This window comes from Amblyomma maculatum, chromosome 5, assembly GCF_055883805.1.
Source record: "Amblyomma maculatum isolate TAMU_Amacu chromosome 5, ASM5588380v1, whole genome shotgun sequence".
In the NCBI taxonomy this organism is placed as follows: domain Eukaryota; kingdom Metazoa; phylum Arthropoda; class Arachnida; order Ixodida; family Ixodidae; genus Amblyomma; species Amblyomma maculatum.
This window is the reverse complement of record NC_139348.1, coordinates 161,029,697-161,050,606: the sequence shown is the minus strand read 5'-3', so window position 1 is coordinate 161,050,606 and position 20,910 is coordinate 161,029,697. Positions and strand designations below refer to the sequence as shown.

General features: G+C 43.0%; 2 protein-coding genes across 6 annotated transcripts in view; one reads left to right on the top strand and one right to left on the bottom strand.

Annotated features, from left to right (window-relative positions):
* Ire1 (serine/threonine-protein kinase/endoribonuclease Ire1) overlaps positions 1 to 12,887 on the bottom strand; it is a 62,951-nt gene extending 50,064 nt beyond the window's left edge. For 2 of the 3 annotated variants that reach the window (XM_084604870.1, XM_084604872.1), the window contains exons 1-7: positions 12,296 to 12,887; positions 6,234 to 6,266; positions 3,841 to 3,952; positions 3,512 to 3,548; positions 3,234 to 3,388; positions 1,381 to 1,509; positions 195 to 237 (exon numbers count right to left, since the gene is read on the bottom strand). In XM_084604870.1, the coding sequence (XP_084460996.1) occupies positions 195 to 237; positions 1,381 to 1,509; positions 3,234 to 3,388; positions 3,512 to 3,548; positions 3,841 to 3,952; positions 6,234 to 6,266; positions 12,296 to 12,445 (659 nt within the window). In that variant the 5' untranslated portion in view covers positions 12,446 to 12,887. The remainder of the gene's footprint in view (positions 1 to 194; positions 238 to 1,380; positions 1,510 to 3,233; positions 3,389 to 3,511; positions 3,549 to 3,840; positions 3,953 to 6,233; positions 6,267 to 12,295) is intronic. The other variant, XM_084604871.1, reaches the window with a different exon arrangement.
* Positions 12,888 to 13,085: 198 nt separating this feature from the next.
* The window catches only part of LOC146190141 (testis-expressed protein 2), a 46,244-nt gene continuing 38,419 nt past the window's right edge, over positions 13,086 to 20,910 (top strand). For 2 of the 3 annotated variants that reach the window (XM_084604875.1, XM_084604873.1), the window contains exons 1-2: positions 13,086 to 13,620; positions 17,705 to 17,762. The gene's annotated coding sequence lies outside the window, so the exon portion shown is untranslated. The remainder of the gene's footprint in view (positions 13,621 to 17,704; positions 17,763 to 20,910) is intronic. The other variant, XM_084604874.1, reaches the window with a different exon arrangement.

Sequence of the window (20,910 nt, the reverse complement as noted above, 5' to 3'; positions counted from 1 at the left end):
ATCGGCAGCATGCTGCATGCCCCAGGGCAGCTGCACGAATTCAAAATCAATTGGGAAAGAGCTTATGAAGTTTGCCAGGAGAGTGTTTTGTTACATGTAACGAGGTACAGAAAAATCAGTGCATATAGCTTAGTGATCTAGCCTCAACGTCAAGTTAACACACAAGATAACTAAGACTCCCAAGGAAGACTCACCTCTTCTCGCCTGTCTTGCTGTCGTACATCGCAATCTGAAATTCTGTCACAAAAAACAAACAGATACAGAAATTTTACACAAGTTAACATAGAGAGAGAGGAAGAATACAGGTTTTAAAATTATTAGGCTAAAAACTTCCGTCTCAATTCCTGTAACACAGTCTACAACACAAGTGCCCCTAGCGATTGTAAACATACATGCTCAAACTGTTGACGCGGATGGAAACACAAGGAGCTAATTGAATTTCTGTCCCTGCTTTAAAATTTAATGTCATGCCGCTTCAAACTTGCATCAGCTACTTTTTGTAAATAAATCCTCTTTTACCAAAACAAACAGGAACATAACACGAACATGAGACATTAATGAGAAATACAGCCACCTAAACTGTTAGCTCATACACCTAAAACAACATAACTTCCCATAAAGAAAGGTCCACAAGCTAGGATCACAGCTGTTACACAGAACACATGATAAATGAAAGCATCCCAAATCTCAAGATACAACTGTTCAAAACAAACTATCCAGGGCCATGAACCACACAAAGCTGAAACCTAAGTGAGAACAGAAATATATATATATAAAAAAAAAATACAAGGTCATGAGAACACTTTGTGACAAATCACCCAGAAATGATAAACTGGCAGAAAAGGGAAATATTTTTGACAAGCTCACTTTTTAGCTTACGCAGAACAAGAAAAATATTTCATAAGTATGAGTGAGTATTTCGACGAAGTCAAAATGCTCACTCATACTCCTACCCTTACTACTTGACAGCAAGTTTTCTCTTCCCGACTCTGATCAATGACGCATGCCTCAGCAAATGTTGTATCCCTTTGTTCCAATGCATTCATATCTTTCACTTTTTGAAGTTTCGCGGTCGTAACAAGATGATATGGCTATCTATACCCCCTCAGTCTTTTCCTAGCAGTCATGCACGATTGTGCAAACAATTAAAACTGGCTTGTTAAGTCACACTGTGCATCAAAAGTTAGGCATAAAAAACGAAGGCTTTGCACTCTAGACGCAAAGCCTGTTAGTACGGTTTTCCCAGCTCAAACCTCAAAAGTGCATCGGCTGATTTCACTTTCCTTTTTTAATTTCTGCACACTGGAAAACATGAAATACTTTAAAATTATTTACAGTACAGCAAAAATATCCCTCAGAGAAATGCATGACAATGGCTACCTGTGCGGCCAACAAAGATGGCCTTCTCGTAGGAGATTGGGCAGACCTTGTCTGAGCCATGAAATGAAATGGTCTCCAGCTTGTCCCCCGTGAACAGGTCGATTGCAAACCACACATCCAGTTTCTGGCCTGGGCATCCACAGGAAAGCATAACCCAAAAGGAAAGCATCAGCAACAAAACCCCCCCAGCCAAAACTCAAATGCAATGAAGCATACAAAATGGGACTTGCTGTAGATGATACTATCTAATCAGGAAAGAGGTCCTTGATACTGTGCAATTACAAAAGATAGCTAATTATGAACAATTTGGACACATGACAAGAATCATCCAAATCGCAAGCATCTTTAACGTTCACAGTAACCAGTATCCTACTTGAACGACTAGACCCATCACACTTCACAAAATCAATACCAAAGAATGTTGGGAATGCAGAGGTGATAATTGCTGACAAGCTTAATGCCTTCTAGCAGGCTTATATGAGTCTGAAACTGCACACCTCAATCACTGCGCAACCGCGTTGCGGTCACTAGAACAGCCAAAGAAAGGCAGCATTACCAAGGAAGCCCACAGTCAGACCTAAATCATAACGGGATACCATTCAGCAGCTTCTAAACAGACAAAACCTATCCTATGGGATGAGATAAAAGGAACTAAACTCTATCTAAACTTCAACTTCTGTTTTCCTTACACGATTGGGAATGTTTGCAATCAACTGCCCCACTTTTACCCATCTAGGTCATTCATTTCAAAATAAGCACTTCAGAAGGGCCAGTGACAATTTAAAAATTTTTATGCTGTACCTATAATGCACCTCTGACAAACAACTCCTGCAATCTCTCCATAGACAATATAGTGGTTAAAGGCATGACGCTTCGTGCAAGTCACAAAGTCGGGACATGACAATCTAATGCATGCTACAGACTTTCACGAAACACACATATTTAGCATGCAAGGTTGATTTCTACCAGAAGCATCATCATCATCATCAGCCTGACTATACCCACTGCAGGGCGAAGGCCTCTCCCATATTTCTCCAATTAACCCAGTTCTGTGCTAGCTGCATCCACTACCAGAGGCAAACAACATCAAATATGTTCCACACAGGCTTCATCCTCAATCTTGAAGGCAGCTCTGCAGTACTCTGTTATCTCCACACACATAACAATATGTATAAGTACATACATCCAGGTTTAATCAAAATTATGGGTACTCTCAATAAGTCTTTAGACTCTTGAGCTCCAATAAGAGATAAAGAGGAGCAGTGCCCTGTCTACAATGTGGAGTAACTATCGTAATTTTAACACAGCAATGCTAAAGGCCCCTTTCTCCTGAAAATCCAGCATTGCCATTGAGAGGGAAAAACCTCGAGCATGCATGCCTCTGGCAGGTGGTAGTTGGCACAGTCCACAATTAAGGGAATAGTGATTAAACAAGCAGAATGGATGCAAAGCAGGATCTGCAAAAGGAGCCGCAGACTGAGCCTTAATTAAGGCTGCGGTGCTAGAGGTGAAACTTAAGTGCCCATCCAATCGTTTTCAGTCAGTGGCATCTTAACAGATGGTAAAAGTGTGCACACTTTGCAATGCAACTTAACGGAAGCTAGTAGGGTTAGACCTGACTAAAATAAACTCAGACTGCAACCATTTATGATGTTATGGCACTGCCACAAAGGCAGTTTTATGTACTGCAGCCAAGTAAACGTTGGTTTAATGGAGTTTAGCCTACAGCAAGTTAATAGTTTATATTTTGTTCACACCAACGAAGCTACTGCACTTATGTTAAACCCTAACCACTTCTGTTTAGTAATCCTCTGTCATGGGTCAGCTAAAAGTCACTCCTCTGACTATCTCACCAGTGTAGAGGATGCCATCGGTGCTTCGACAGGGTGATGCCGACACCAGTTCCGGGATGGTGAAGGGAAGCTTCTTGATGGCGTCTTCACCACTAGCTCCACCAAAGCCATAAATGTAGAGACTACCATCCTTGGGGTCCGGAAGAAAGCTAGTTCTATCGTCAACAAAGGATCAATCAAACGTCAAAGCGGAACAGTGACAAGTACACTGAACATATTATGATTTTCAATGGCGCATTTTTTTTTTTTTTTGCAAAAATTAAAGGCGATGCACTTGCCTTTTAGACACATCAGCAGGCACTTTTAAAACCGGTTCTGAAATAATGAAAAACACAAAAAATGGAAACTTGCTTTATCCATAAAGAATTACCGTGTTCCACTAGGTAACAACTAGTAAACGATAACAAGTATCAGTCAACAAGTACTTAAGCAGATCGTAACATAGTTTTTCTTGCATGTATTTACTGACCACAACCGTCCAGTTTCAACTTAAGCTTAAAATCCTGAAGCATGCACAAGTACACATTTTAAAGCTACATAGCATGTATAAAAAACGTATAGAACTTGTCAGAAAAAAAACATAACAGGTAAGTACAGTTCAACCAACCTTCCTTCCTGGACCAACGAATCGTGCCAGACTTCTTTTCGATGGCGTGCAGGGTACCATCCAGTGTAGAGACCAAGATCAGTGGTTCAACAATGGCAAGGTGCTTGTCATCCTGAAGATGTTGAGAAAAACAAACAAACAAACGCACACATGTGACTGCTGGCCATGTCACATCAACTACCTTTCTTCTCCTTATTTGAGTACAGTAAGACTTCATTAATTTATAACTTTCAGGGAGTGAAAAAAAATGTCTAAATTATCTGAACGTCACAACATCCAATGGCTCCCAGAAACTGGCGAAAACAGTTTACACGAAAAAATGTGTATGGCCAAAAACTCTGCAGTCATCACCCGCAATTATGAACAAAACTGTGACAATGACGACTTTTTGCAGTTACCTCAAATGCTCCCCCCCCGATGGTTTTTTTTCAGTATGCAACGAGGTAACACTAGAGCTTCTGCGCATGATGGTAATATGTTATGGCCGCATCAAGCGTAACGAGGCTTCACCACACAAAAAGCGAGCAGTACGCGAAGAGCACAGAGTTTCAAAAACTCTGGGCGGATGAGAACGGGGCACACTGGCAAAACAGCACAGCACCACTGAAAAACAAAAATATCAGTAGCCTTCTATACAGCACGTAGCTACAGACTCGGCTGGCCATAGTAGTATGTGCAGCAGACAGCCACTGTCGCTATGGGCTGGCAACGCTTTGAAAAGGAAGCTATGCGGTCATACTCTCGGCCCATTGAAGGGTGCCTACCATTGCATACGTGTTAGAGGGGTGCAGGAAATACTGCAACATGTAGTCAAGGCATCACTTTGAAAGCCTGTTCGAATTAACAAAGGTCATATTAATGAGATTTTACTATAGATGTGACATGGCACTGTACACACTAAACTATGACATTGGTTCGTCATGCATGGCACTATGATGCTCTTTGTTCAGCTTTTTACTAAGGTCAGATCTGTGAAACTCGTGTATGGCATAAAAAGGTGCTAATAATGAAAGGTAAAGAAAGGTAGGGAAGGCGCACACAGCGATTCACCTGCAAGCAAACTCACTAACTTCGTGAAATATCATCATAAAACTGCATAATGTGGCATATATATGACTTTTCTGTGCATGCCGAAGCCAATGACTGCACTCTTCTTGTTTCGTGTGAAAAATGACCTGCGGTGCCAGCTAGGGCAATGACAAACCATCTTGAAGTGTTCAACTAATTCTTCACGCAAATGCTGAGCTCCAGTCAAAATTGCTATTTCGATTTCCCTGATTACTCAGCCAAGAATTAGGGTAGGGTGTGACGACTGAAAAATGACTGCCCCTCACTCCTTCTTCCAAGTGTCCTTTAACGGGCAGTGAATGGCATACACTTAGTGGAGCACATGTCCCCATGTTTTCCCATTTGCAGAATACCATTCTTTGCTTTCTTGTGTCACATTTGCCCCTATTGCACCAGACTTGCCAAAAGTAGATTTCATTAATGTGATGCAGCATCTCAACTTCGAACTGTACAATAATGGGGCAATGAACTTCTGCTCAACACCCACAATGTGTAGTGTGTGCTCCACCTCAAACAGATGTAAAGCGCTTCAACAGCACGACCCCTTATGCCATCTCAAGGCATGAAATATAAATGCATGCTACAGGTAATCTAAAGTACCTATCTCTCAACTTAAAGGGCAGCATTAGGGAGCTTTAGATAGTTAAAGTTGATAACTAAATCGCATTCCTTAAGGTCCCCTCTTTCTGGTCCAACAAACTGTTGTTAAATTAGAACCATTTCAGAGTAGTGAAAAGAGCAAACCAAATTCCAAACTCAGCCTGAAGCAAGGGTGATGCATCGCATGACACAAGGATGGCACCGCAAACATGACCAGAAAAACATGTTTACGCACACTGAATGGTTGTACATACATAGTATGGATTGAAAACGACAAGTACTTTCACTTGAGATTGCATAATACCAGCCTTAAAATTCTGCTTATGAAGCTGCCAGCAGGTATTAATGTGCAGAGAATGTTTGCAATATCAAGGTACAGCATGTGCTCCATTAGATACATTGACCTCATAAATCCCCCGAAGCTACTTTTCAGTTAATCTCAATGCATTCTTTCTGTTTTGCTTAATTTCTTTCTCAGCTGTCATTGTTTGCTCAAGCATTATATTAAGCCATTAACTCCTCACGCTTTCATTACACTTGGCAATACCAAAGCAGATACATTCGCCTCTGAAAGTGAGGCAAGACACATTCTTTATGCGATACTGTCATGCTTATATTTCTGCAAAATGCCATTCTTTGGTCTAGGTAGATTTACGTATGATTAATTTCAAGTCATCTGCTTGCCATGTCCATCTTTATACTTAACAAGTGCACTGGCATCTCACCTTTTTGTCTAGCCTTGCACATGGTCGAGTCGGCTGTAATTACAAGTGCAAATAGAAATAATTATGATGCGATTATCATTACTAGTTGGGCATATACAGCTTTACAGAGTAATATAGTATGCTTGATCAATATTTGCAAGCCTTGTATACATGGGCTCAATAGAATCAAGTCGTGATTGCCAGTGGGGTAAAAAGCCAGTCGATGGTTTCATGAACACGCAGTTTGGCTAAGTAAAGAAAGCAGTGGGGTGAGTCGACTTAACCTGCCTACTGGGAGCAGGTTAACTCGCTTGACCAGCTCATCTAAAAAGCATGTAAATGCAATTGGGTCAGGAAGCTAGAACTCTGGGAGCTTTTGGTCATGTGACCAGTAGACCAAAATGGCAGCCATCATCAGTTCTCATGCATCTTGGACTGTGATTGAAAAACACCAAATTTTAGTTGTATTTTTCTTATTGCTAACAATATGTAAGCCATTACTGTACATGAATAACCACTTGCTTTGCACCTATGAGCACTAAATAATATATTTATTCTGTCTCCAGTTTCGGTTCCAACAGCCGAGTGATAGCTGTGACGTCAGTTACCTAGGTCACGTGAGAAATAAAGAAACTGCAGTAAAACGCTACTTTGTCACTTGCTGTGATTTCCATTCTCGAGGCAGGCTGACTTTGGCGTTGCAGTGAATTAAAGAAGAGATTATTTCACGCTTTTTGCACCCCTCTCCATTTTGATGTCACGGCCATCTCTCTCAACTGTTGAAACAAAAACAGGTAAGAGAAGAAATCTGATTATAAACTATTTAGCAGCCATAGGCAAATAGCTCGTGGTGATTCGTGTACAGCAATACCTTATGCACAAGTACAAAGAATAAAATATTATGCGTCCATACTCCTTTAAGCTTTTAAAGGTATGACATGATATTGCCAACGGCTCCTGTCTACAGCTCCTCTAGTAGGCCCTCATTCAAGTGTATCCAGTTTCCTGTTCACTTAATCTCTAATCCCTTATTATGTGCCTCCCTTACCTTGCACGTATTCATTTGCACACAGTTGTAAGCTAGCCAGTTTTGTGAAAGATCATCCAACAAACATACTTTGCTTTAACCAAGCTGTACGGACGTGCCTGTGTGGCCTTAAAGTAGGATGCCTTACTCACCGCTCCAGGATCCTGAGAAGTTCAGTTCTGATCTAACCCACCCATCTGAAATTAGAAGCCTGAGCTGGCAGCTCCTGCCTTGCGATAAGGTCTCGTGATGTCATACATTGTGCTGGCCAATCAGTATGCAGCCATGTCACCTACCAACTACTAGCTGCCAGAGCTATAACCGCGATCTGTCACTCCCAATACCAACACTAAATTTTCTACAGAACGGGGTCTTTAATGCCCTGCCGCGGTGGTGCAGTGCTAAGACGGACGCCCGACTACTGTGCCGGAGTACCTGGGTTCGATCCCAACCGCCGCCAGCTGCGTTTTGACAGAGGCGAAACGTCCGTGTGTTGTGCGATGTCAGTGCACCTTAAAGACCCCCAGGTGGTCGAAATTACTCCGTAGCCCTCCACTACGACTCCTCTTCCTCTCTCTTTCCACTTTCACTCCCACCTTCCTTTCTTCCTTTACAGTGCGGTTCAGGTGTCCACAAAAGCAAGTATGACAAATACTGCGCCTTTCCTAAGAACCAATTATTATTAACGGGGCCTTTAATGCCATCGCATTATCAAGTATGCACAAGTGATGCATTATCTGGCACTGCCGCCCGGTTGTCGGCTGCTTGCTTGCTCTTGTTGTATGCAGCCATGGCCAAGTTGGCCGGTAACTTAACTATACAGAATAAAGCCACATCACTGACACATACATGACATGCGTTGAAAACCAGGCGAAGCAGCAGAAATATGATCAAATAACAGACGACACAGCCCCTGCAAATGTACCGGAAAGCCTTAGTCAGAAGCACAAATCGAAAGCTCGCACACTAATTGCCAACTTAGACGCAAGGCGCTGCTACAGTACTTACGTACTGCAAATGAGTTCGAGCAGACACTAAGCAGGGTAAGCCGGGAAACAGTGCTTAACTCAATGTTGACTCGACCCAATCCCATTGGCCTCACGTACACAGGGCTCATACATACGTTATGTCATTGAATCAGAAATGTTCAATTTGGAATTATTTGTGTTGCTGTTTTCAGAAGAGGTTCCAACAACCACAGTCGCAATATCCATCACAAGAGCTTGAAGGAGCGTGTCTTGTGCATTATTTTACAAAAGATAATTGGCTACTGACACATGCGCACTTTCCCGTTCTGCTTTATTTATTTGTATGTGCACAGTTTCTCCCTGCTTTCTTGGTGAAAAAGTAAACATGGAACTTGAATTAATTGTTTAACCCAAACCACTTGCTGGAAATGTCTTAGCAATTATAGAGCAAGTTTTGCACCAGCTTGTCTGTAACACTGTCACAGCAAAAAAAGATTCTATGAAACTTTCAGTGCACTTAGCAATACATACATCAACGTTCGGGTCTAATGGCTTTTCTTCCTAAAAGCATGTGCCAGCAAGGAGTTAGTTACCATAACCATGCTGCATTATGTTATGGCGGTCCCGAAACTATTCTTAAGACATCATCTATCTTTCTCAATCAAAGCCCAGAATTATAAACTGAAAAAGCATGATGATAAGCTATGCTGCCAAGTGAGAAAGCACTACTACAGTGATGACTCAAAACTGGTCTCAGGTCAGCTTTAAAGGAGTATAGACACGCAAGCCTCAGAATGACACGAAGGACACACACATCAGATGCATACGTAAAACCAACTGCGCAGAGGTTCCAATCTTCTTACGCTGTCTCAAAAATACCTGCCTATAGCGACACCTGCATTTCAGTTTTCAATAGCGACACTTGCATTTCAGTTTTCAATCTTTTACTTGCGAATAAGAGTTTGCCTTTGTGAAGAAATTAATGCCGTTGTGATTAGAATACAGTACCCTACTGATACAGGCCAGCTTCAACTTGTCCCCCCAGTGTCCCATCAAAGAAACAGTTCGAGTCACTTTGGACAAGCATTCCTGTCAACCAAGCTAAACTTCTAGAGCCACATCGTGGCAATAAAATCAGGTGGAAGACGTTTGGCTGGGCAGTCAATTCCCTAGGTGGTGGACTGCTTTCCTGAATAGAAGCCATGGACTATGCCCCAAATGATAGTCTCATCCTTTAGCACTCGTCTGTGTGATTTTCAAGTGAGGTCATACTTTTATGTGCAATAAACTTGCGATGAGGTCACAGAAGTAAGGATGGCTCCATAGACGGGAGTATGTAAACAAACTGGCAATGGGCATGCACAATTGTGAAAAGTCAATGCCTCACTTCTACTTATGAAATGGACGTTGCATTCATACATACTCTATCTGCACAAAGAAAGGCTACCAACCTTTGGACAAATATTTAGGGGAATCCCCCAAGGTGGAGTAGATTTGTAATAAGGGAGTAATTACTCGTTGCATCCACCCAAGCGCAGCCATACGGCTACAAAGGAAAGCTATACAGCTTTCTCAGAAACTTCGTAGTTAAAGAAGAATTCGTCCTGATCCGGGAATGGATGCAATGAGTAGCTACCAACCTTTCAAAGCCTGCGTGTTCATTGGTTACTTAGGGACAAAGTAAACATTTCTTAATGTTTTATAGAGAAAGCATTATATGGCCCATCTGCAACAAAACCTAGTTTGCTTTGCCATATGTTAGAATGTTCACAGAAAATCAGAAACAAATAAAAAATGAATTAAAAATAATGGGAATTGATGTTAAATTTCCAGAGATGCTCCTGTAATGGTTAATTTGGACAGGGCAGAAAATGAACCAAGGACATTCGGATTGCAAAACAGGCACACTATACCCAAAACACAGGAAGGCTCGTTGTCCCATGCTAACCAACCTAGTGAATGTGCAATGCAGTCAGTATTAGCGGTAGTGATACGACATTTATTTGGATATAAAAAGATTTATCTTTTTTGGTTTAGGAACAAGATAAGAAACTGTTAGGTTGTCTTACATTAGAGAATTTATAAATAAAGTTCATAACACACAACAACAGCCCACTGAAGATGGAAAAATGGCACGCAAGTGCAGCCCCAATATTATTCCACCAGCAGACAGCACTGTAGCTGACTAAACTTGAGAGGATGGCTACAACTTCACAAAGCAGGAACTACACTGGTCGTGGAGCTTCGTCCTACCACATGACCTGGAGGCCTGCGCACTGCATAGGAATACCGCTCGGAAGACCATGAGGAGCATGTGCGAGGCGTTTGATAAATAAATGTCGTTTACGTTTTGTAGCTGTTTTCATTCTCATCGCCCTCATTTTTCAGTTGATTTACATTCGAGAAAAGTTTGCTTTTTCTTTTTTCTTGCCCTTAAACTTTCGAGTGCCCAGATCGAGTGCCCCAGGAAGGCATCCAATCTTAAGTGACTAAGGAACACCTGTTAGAAATAGGAACAGTGTTTTCCGGAACATTCCCGACATCATCAACCCGTTACTATTTGTCAAAAGTTTAAATACAATTCAATGCAACTAAAACCCACAAGCCACTCCTACTTCTTATTTCAAGCATTTCACCTAATACCCCAACAATGGGCCTTTGAGCGAACAGTGCGAGAAATAAAACAGGCTGCTTTCGGCCAGGTTGGCAACAGAAAACAAGCTGTGAAATGCAGAAGCTCCTTCCTTGCACAGGAAGAGAGTGCATGTGTTAGCCTAGAGTTCATCTTGCTCACTTACCAAGAGAAGCATTATGATAGCAAGTCTCCAACCTGAACAGATAATGCATAAAGCCAAGCCCATAAAAAATTAAGTAATCGCTGATACCAGCTTTCGTGTACACACTTGGTCACTTAGTTCGTTTGCGTGTCGGTGCTGTTTCATTGGCCACACTGTACATCATACAAAATGCACGCATTAAGAGCTCGTAAAGAACAGCTTTGATGGTTTGCGCTCAACTCACAAGCACACGTGCAGGTGTGTGTGTTCTACTACCGCAATATTTAGCCTTTTTTGTTTAGTTGTAAAAAATTTCAAAGTCATTTAAACCAATTTGATTTGTATAGGCATTTTCCAGAATAACTTCGCCTGGGTAACACCATGATACAAAATGATACATACTACAAATTTTTATGGAGTGTCACAGAAGCATGATTAAGTAGCAAAGCATAAAACAGATATTGATGCAAAAGTGTGTTCAATTTTCACACCATCCACACTGCATTTTAAAACAGAAGAACGTCTGAAGCAAAAGCATCACCGAAGTTCCTGCTACATCTAATCTGAATATCCCCTTAGCATAATATATACATCATCGAGCAGACAGTTCCGAATGTGACAGTACGAAATCGATAATTGTACTACGACTTTTTCGACAACTACCAGGCGCGCCAAATCGAATACGATCGAATGCGCCGCGATGCGTACAGCAGCGGTCAGAGTCGAGATCGCATATCAGACCGCTTTGCCATGCATACGCAGCACTCCGATCTCAACGCGAAGTTGAAACAGCTGCGCTTTTGAGGGCGCATAAGGAACTGTTAAACACAAAATGAGCAGCAAAAAGGATAATTTTCATCGCGCGGTTAAAAGAAGCTGCGCAGTTGTGTGTCAAATATATCATACGCAGTGCGCCTTGGCCAGCGAGCACGTCGGGCGCGTTACAGTTTAATGCCGGGGACAAATGCCGCAATGCAACTAAAAAGAGCCGCTTTGCAACGATTCTGCCAGAAGTGCGCGCGCTGCTTACTATTCTCAGACTCCTTTCACTGTACAGCTACAAGGGCCGAAAAAAAAAAAAAAAATGCGAAATTGAACACCGCTGTCACGAAATCGCTTATCGCCACTCAGGCGTTACAGTGAGCTGTTTTGATTGCGTTCGGGGCATTGCGTAAGCCAGACACGCGTCGGCACTTTCCAAGGCGACTTGGAGGATCGATACACCCCGGTTCCCTACAATCACTGCAGCACGCGCCGCTAACTTCGACATGCGCAACAATCCGAAAGCAATTGCAGGATCGTGTTTCCTACCTTTGCCGATCCTTCAGCGCCGTTGTCTGATGAGGAGGATGACCATGCTTCCGACTGGCGGTCGGCATGGGCCAGGGACAGCAGCAGCAACGCGGCGATCAACAGCGGTAACAGCTGCAGCGTGCGCGAGTGCATCATTCGCAGCCGCATGATGTCGGCGAGCAGCGCAAGACCATGCTCCCATAGTACGTTGTTGAGGCCGCTTCCGTGCGCGAAACGACAGCGACAGCCAGAAATGTGCTTTTCCGCGTCGCTGCTACGCCTCGTTTCCCGTTCTGGTTTCTATCACGGTGCGAAGCGAGCGACAGGCTCGGTTCACCACAACTACCACAACACAAAATCAGCACGCACCAACGAAAGTTGACTTGTGGACTAGCGGTGCGTTCCGTTTGAACACAATTAGCGTACTCTAGAGTGCGTTCGAAAGGGCTCGAAGCCAGTTGATCTCCATCGTCTCCGTGCTCTTGATCCTCTTAATAGAAAACAAAACAGCACACCAGTGTAGTGTAATAGGTCTGACGTAGCGGAAGTGATATATTGAGGTTGAAGAAAGCGGAGAAAGGAAAGAACTTGTTTCTATTCGCACATAATCCACATAACTATCATAAGTGTCCTGAATAACTTTACCACCTACTAGTTATCACTCTTCATTGACTTTGCACTCTGTGCAAAAGTAGCATATGTGGTAGTAGTGTGTTAGTCTGGTAGTCAGCGCCATGGTGAATGGATTATTCCGCATCATGTCCCTGTAGCATAAATGCTTTTGGTTCCGCTTTCGCCGAGGAAAGAAAACGCGACGAAGGGACGAAGGCGCTTTTGCTCCTTGCAGCTGCTGGGGCCTGCGCGTTATCTTCCGGACATGCAAGGGGCGCTGCTCCCTCGGCGTTCATCACCACTAGTATTGTACTACTACAGCCACTGGTAATCTCTGGAGGCGTGATAAAAGTGACGTTCGTCATCGTGTCGCCGCGGTGCTCTCTCGAATCACCTCAGACGAAAGCACACAGTCATCAGCTGGGAGATGATCATGGCAAGGCGTCGTCGCACCGCTACGGATTCTACATGACTGGCCGGTTGTAGCGGCGTCAGCATACTGTGCTGTGTCTGTCTTTCGCTCATTTGTAGCGTCGAGAACGTATTGTCGCTTCGAACTGCCCGGCGCCGGAGCAGGACATGCCAGGGACGCCTGGCGAGCCGTCGCACCTGTTGAACACCACCGCGTTGTGTGTGTTCGCACCGATCGTGCTACCGCTGCCTACGACGAGGCTAGCGGCATGACGGCCTGCTGACGCTGCCTGTCACAACACCGCTGTTTTGAGAAACTGGTAAGCTGACGCGTTGAAGCTTCTACTGTTCCACCGAGGACACGATTTTTTTTTTTTCTTTTTTTACGGCCGGCTAGCGAAATTTCAGCCGAGGTCCATACGCGAGAGCGGCGCATGTTTTGTCTACTTACAGCCCTATAGGTATTAATTCGTCTGTCTTTAAAGAGGCTCTTTATTTTTCTTACCTTCTGCATGCCTCAACATAATATATGTCTTTATAGTTGTGAGCATTAAAGCATTTCGTATATGCGGAGACCGTAACCTGCGCAGCAACAGTTTTTTGGAATGTGTGTTTTGATTGGAAAAAAAAAAAAAAAAGAGGGGGGTATCCATTTGTCACTTCGGTTGTCCTCGAAGTCGATGCGCAAGTAGAAAGACGAATTTGATTTTGCTTTCATGAAATGGCTCCTGTGTTGCCGCCGTATCGCGCGATCTTGCGTTGTTCTCGGCCATTATTGCGCGCTTGGTCGAGCGCTTTGAGGAACGAGCTTTTTGGCTGACTGCGTACGATTGGCAGGTCATTTCCTATGAATCACGTTAGCGCGACTTGTACTACAGAGGGAAAGTCGCGCGTAGCATTCTGCTGCTACTACGATGGAAAAAAGAGAAAACCTATGGCACGCTCTAGCTGTGTCATGTCTGGCCGGTTTTCTTTGCGCAGAGTGTGAGGAGACCACCTTGTCGCACCGCCAGCATGCTTGGTAACGCGCGTCACGCACGCGACGTAATTTATAAACCAGCCTTTACCTTCCGGGATGTTGTCCCCGGCAACAATGGCAGCATACCAGACTGCACTGCTTATTACTTTCCCGCGCTATTGACATCAGATGTTTCTTACAACGATATGAACCTGACAATGCATGGGACGTCTGCTGCAGACTTTGCGCGTATCATATGCGCCTGCAGTATATGTACAGAGTAGGCTGAGTGAAAAACGGCTGAACGAGCAGGGCTTTGCATTCTCAAGCAAGCAGTTTGATGCTTGCAGTATTCAAGTAAATGTTTGTGACCGGCCACATATATCACCCACTGTGAACAAGCTGCAGAAATCAAAAAGTATGTGACTGGACTAGAAATGAAGTTCATGGAGGGCTTGAGGTGATGGAATATTATAAGGCAAGCTTGTTAGCCAGCTTGGTATGAGATAACGGAGTCTTGTCAAGGAACCTTGTTGAGGATTTCGAAGGTTGGCCCTCAACACAGTAGCTAGCTAGCCATTCAAAAGCCCCCTTATGACAGGGTACCATACAGCCATTAGTAGTGGTCCTTTAGTCTTTCAGCCAGTACTGCATATTTTTTTAATTTCATATTTACTGGTCCAAGACTTGGTCCTAACAAATGGCCTGGGCTCTTGCGTAGTTTCATAGCATGGTCCTTGGGCTTTCACTTTGGCATCATACGAACAGTTTTGCTTGCAGTCCATGGCGCAAGTTTGTTTTTCTCACTGTCATCTATCAACCAGACCTTCTTATCTGTGCCGAATGTCCGTAATAGTTTTTTTTGCCTAGCTGTAAGAATTAAGATGTCATTGGGCCATTTGGCAGTAAGCACCAGTATGTTGTGAAATTGTGCAAGGTGTATGTTTGCGTTACCTTTCTGCTGTCTGTGGCTTGTAGCACAATGCAGAGGGCAAGGCCAAAACACACCATTCTATATGAATACTTAGTGAATTTACCAGTTGTAACCACTTTGTTTTCTTATAAGCACTTTTAACCATTGGCCATGGATTTGTTCTTGCAAATTAATGGCTAAGATCACTTGTACCACAGAACTAGCAAAAAGTAATTTTCAGCTGATGCATACTATTGAAGATAACCAGCAGCCAGCCTAGTTTAGCCTGATACCAGGCACCAGCTTGTATTTTCAGATGTTAAAAAAAATATGTGCAGTTGTGCTAGAAGGTGGAGAATCGCACATCGCCAAAATTCTCATTGCCAGGCAAGGAATGAATAGTGTGTATAGATAGACTGGATCAACATGGGTCGAGTGAATGACAAGTAGGGCTTATTATCAATGTTAAATACGAGAAATGTCCCACAGGCAATGCCTTTTCATGAAATGCAAAATGAACATAGCTGCATACCCGGCAGTGTAACCTATGCCCACTTGTGTGGCTTCATACCTCTGATGAACAAAAGTATGCATACTTTCTGCGTACCAGCATTTATCCTTCTGGTGCAATGATGTCTTGTTGATACGAATGATGCTCTCGTCATATTTAAATCTGGATCCGCAAAGTGCAGGGTTGGAGATCAGGCAGTGACAGATCTGGACTGTAAGGAGGGTAGGAAAATACAATCCAGGCAAATTTGTCAATCGCTTTTGCTTTTAGGCAAGTGTTAGGGCTGACAACAATGCCTGCGGTCACATCAGTCTTGGGAAGAAAGCTGTTGCTAAGAAGGCATGCATACTATTTTGTTCATAAGTGGTGCAAAGCCATGCAAATTGATGGATAAAAATTAATGAAGGTATGGCAGATACGTTTTTTTTTATGTACATTTCATAAATTTGGAATAAGCAGTGTTCAGAAAAAAAAAATGAGGGACATTACGTTTTGGACATCCCCTGTATGATTCCATTGACTAAAAAGCGGGACATTTGCACATTTCACGGCTGCCGATGGTTTTATTCATTCTAGGTGCAAGTAGTTACACCAGTATAGCAGTGGTCACAACTTCTTGGACTACAGTTATGTGGGGGAAAAAAAATTCCTGCATGGCATTCTATCCCCACCGCTCGGACCATGTTCAGCTCGGACGCAGATGACCAGCTTCAGCTGGTGGACTGAAAATGGTGGTGGCGGCACAGACTACGAGCCCTTGACGAAGGGCCCCTCCCTTCAGCAGTAAACTAGCTATTTTTTTAAGACAAATTTCTTCGTCTTCCTAATCCTCAGTGTTGCATTGGCTACTCAGTCACCTTATATTCATTCGAGTAGGTGAAGAACACCTGTCCTGTTATTCTTCAAAGCTTTTCACTGATTGACTGGCTTTACCTGATAGTGCAGGATTATTCTTCCACGAATTGAACTAATTTATATGACGGCATTCATGCTCAAGACAGGAATTGGCCAGAGGCTTTTTTTTCTTAACAACTTACAATAGCCTCACCAGAAAAATCAGATGAAGCCAGTTTGTACATGATGAAAAAACATTCTGCTGAAGTCATGAATCAAATGTAGCCAGTATGCTTAGTGAGCACTGGCTTCATTTTATGCATGGCAACAACTTAGTGCAAATTTTATGCAGTTTTATGGGCTCACAAAAGAAAACTTCTCAATCAGCAGCCATTAATTGCAGTCATGTATTAGTAAGAATATCTTTCTTGTGGTTGTAAATTCTTCAGAGTTTCATGTATTCTTCTTATTTTGGAAAGGGAAAAGGAGGGGGGGGGGGGGGGAGCAGGAGAAAGGACAAATTTTTTTAGGTATTTTCAGGTGTGTTTAATGGGTACAGAAGTCAAAGCTGAACGAAAACAGTTCACAAGCTACCATGATATACACTTTGTCTTGGTCCAGAGAGCGTGATTGCTTCCTATATGCCGATAGGCCGTGCAGTCTGATTATCAGCATACGCAAAGTGGGAGACAGTACCTATATGCTGAAAAGATTCTGAATAGTCATATGTTTCATGATGTGGTTCTAGTTGAGAGACCAGAATAGACAGTTTTCACGTTATGTGTCAAGTTCTACCCCGGGCGGTGATAAAATGTTTTCCTTTCCCCTCGGAACAATACTTGTAGACTACCAAGATATATGCTCATCAGTCAAGCTATTCTTGAGATGCAAAAACTTTTGTAACTTTTGTAGGTATAACTTCAAAGCAGAAATATATTCCTAATATATTTTAATTTTGAATTGAACACATACCATTCCATATTGCTCCTAGGAGAGGAAACACTTGCTGTTATGGCCTGTGTTTTCTTATACGAAGCAACACTCCTAAACATGCTACAATATTCTAACAAAGAAGCATCTTGTCTTGAACTGAAAACAGATTAGAGTACCTATTGATGATTGATGTCATGTTAAGCGTTGAATTATCTTGAACTGCAAATGGTCTAAAATGCTTACTCCTTTTTTCAGGTATTTTTTGCTTGAGCTCTCACATCACGAACAAAGTAAAAGGAGGCTGTCTAAAGTGGTAAGCTGGCTGGGGATCAGTACACAAATAAAAGCAACTATAAATTTATTGTGAATTTCATAGTGATACATAATGGGTTAGATTGACACAGCCCTCCTGATTTGTTGGGCTCCATGTAGCAGCAAGCTGGCTAAAGCAAAAAAAATATCTTATCATTTACTGCTGGTCTCAATCTGTCAGTCTCGGCGGCTGCGTTTCGATGGAGGCAAAACAGAGTGGCGTCCGTGTGCTGTGCGATGTCAGTGCACGTTAAAGAACCCCAGGTGGTCGAAATTTCCGGAGTCCTCTACTACGGCGTCTCTCATAGCCTTAGTCGCTTTGGGGGCGTTAAACCCCACAAACCAAATCAAATCAATCTGTCAGCAGCACTGGAAAAACAAACTCTCGGCCATTGGTGACAGCAGGACCTCCTCTCGGAAATGTTTCCCACAAAGTGGAGAGATGAAGGAAGCGTCGATTGGCAGCAGTGTTTAGCTGAACTTTGCTCGGGAGATACCTGGCCTGTCGTCATTGGTGGCAGCCTTTGTGGGGCATGTGTGGAGTTTTGCTTCGAGGCCTGTTCGCAGTTCGCACAAAAAAAAAGTGGTTGTTATTTTTGCTGTTCTGTGCAGTGGAAACAATGCGTCATTACGCAGTTCATTTGTTAATTTGGTCTTGCTCAGTTAACTCTGCCAGTTAATTCGAACTGTTGCTGTGGTCGGTCTTGACATCAGCTGTATAAAAGAAAGCACCCATTAGTTGGAAATTCTCACAAGCGGGACAAACCTTCGGTCCTCTCTAAAATTTATCTGCTTGAATGATTTGGTTTTAGGGTTTTGTGTCCCAAAGGGACACAGAATATGAGAGATGCTGGGTGCCACCGTGATGGGGGTTTCTTTTTTCCCTTGCTTAGTCAGGTGCGCTTGTATTGCTTCATTCATGCATGGATGTGCTTTCTGTCTCTGATGCACAGTATGCTCAAAAGCTGTGTGTCTGGATACCCAATGTCAGAGTTTGCACTTTAAATTCAGTATTGGCTTTTGCAGTAGCGATGTTACTTTGTTTTTGTATTATTGTATATGTATTGTATTGTATTAGATGCATCTTTTTTACCAATCTAGCCTCAAAGTAGTTCTAGAAGAAGGTATATAGTGCGCCGTATGCAGGCATCCATGACGCGCAATAGATGGTGCTCGCATTGTGTCGCTACCACAGGAGCGAGACAGTTCAGTCCTCCGGCATATGAATTTTCAGCTTTTATTACATACTGTAACAGGAAAGAAAACTCAGTATTAAAAAATGAAATAAAAAATGCGCCAGAAGATTTTTTTTTCTTTTTCCGTTTTTTCTGAACTCATTTAAACTGGTTCGGGCAGGGTTGAACCGGTTCGAACCTCAATGGAATGTGTCTCCAGAGCCTAAACCAAACCAGAAACAATTTTGGTTTGACATTCTAGTTGCATGGCTCGCCTGAGTGGCTGCATGGTCAGGCACTTGACTGCTGAGCCCAAGTGCACGTGCTTGATCCTGGCCACAGCAGCCATATGCTGGGCGATGTCAGTGCATATCACAGAACCCCGGCTCGTCAAAAAATCAAAGCCCTCCACTGCAGTCTCTCTCATAGTCATTCTCACTTCGTTAAACCCATGTACAACATGGTGTCGCGTCAATTTACACAGTTGCATATGAAGGCAGGCAATGCAACTGCAGTTAGTCTGTGGCATTGCATTTGAAAAGCCAAGGTCGTTGAGCTAGGCGCTAGGAGCAGTAGCTTCACGTGCTTGCTACTTCTTGGGGGCTAGATATTTCTTGTATTTCCTTTGAACTGCTTATAGCTTGCTTTTTATTGTAATTGAATTGGAAATTCCTGATCCACTTCACTCTGAACTTTTGCATCTTGCTTTGTTTCCGAGGGAAGTGGCATTTGTGAAATGGGAAGTGTTGCTGGTTAATTTCCAAAATAAGCTTAACCGTGAAATGGAGCAGGACAGGCATTGCTATACTAACTGAATTTTATTTTGGGTTCGCGGGGCCTAAATAGATCGCCATCTGCTTAGACAGTAAACTGAATTTTATTTTGGGTTCGCGTGGCCTAAGTACATCGCCATCTGCTTAGACAGTAAAAGGATGGCTCGTTATGGAATGAGTTGGTTGGTTGGTTCACAGGGAGGGAAAGGCGCAGTATCTGTCGCACTTGTTTCTGTGGACACCTGAACCGCGCTATAAGGGAAGGGAGGAAGGTGGGAGTGAAAGTGGATAAAGAGAAAGAGGAGCTGTAGTGGAGGGCTTCAGAATAATTTCGACCACCCGGGGATCTTTAACGTGTGCTGACAACGCACAGCACACGGACGCCTCTTTGTTTCGCCTCCATCGAAACGTAGCCGCCGAGGATTTATGGAATGAGTGAAAGCATTTTTCAGCCATACGTGTCCAACCAGGAAAATAGAAAAGACACGGATGGCACACTTACTCGCCTTTTTTTTTTCCCATTTTGTTCTGGTATGGTACGTCTTTGTAATTGTTTCTAGTTAACTTTTCACCTTGTTTGATGATTGGTTGAGTACCATACTTTTGGCAGTGGTTGCCGAGATGTCCTCCCGGTGCATCATAAATGGATATGCAGCTAGTGAGGCAACAAATTAGCCGACCTCATTTTTGATCCTCGTTCCACCCCTGCGCTCTATATGTCCACACGAGGATGTGAAGAGATGGTGTTCTGATGTGGTGCAAACTGTTAATGACGTAGTGGACCTGCATTAATTCAGACTGATAGTTTGTCCTGTCAACATTAGAAAGGTGCCCATTCATTTCAGCTGCTCATAATTTTGAAAATTTGATCCTCTTTGAGTTTTAATTTTTTTCAATCTGTATATCGGAAATGAGTAGCTCTTGAATGTGGTTGACAGTCAGTTTCGGCCGCCTTAATGTAAGTGATGAAATTCATCTTGCAATGCATTAATACATTACTTTCGCTCATGGAGAAGGAAACTGTATTAATCAAATCCTCTCGCAAATGCTGCGCTGCTTAGTTTTACACGGACAAAGGAACTGGACAAACGCTGAGGTTAAACGCAATCTACCAACTGAAGTTTTATTTCTTAGAAAAGGAAAAAGGAAACACAAGCACGCGACGTAATCTGAGAATCGTGAATACACATAAATCATAACA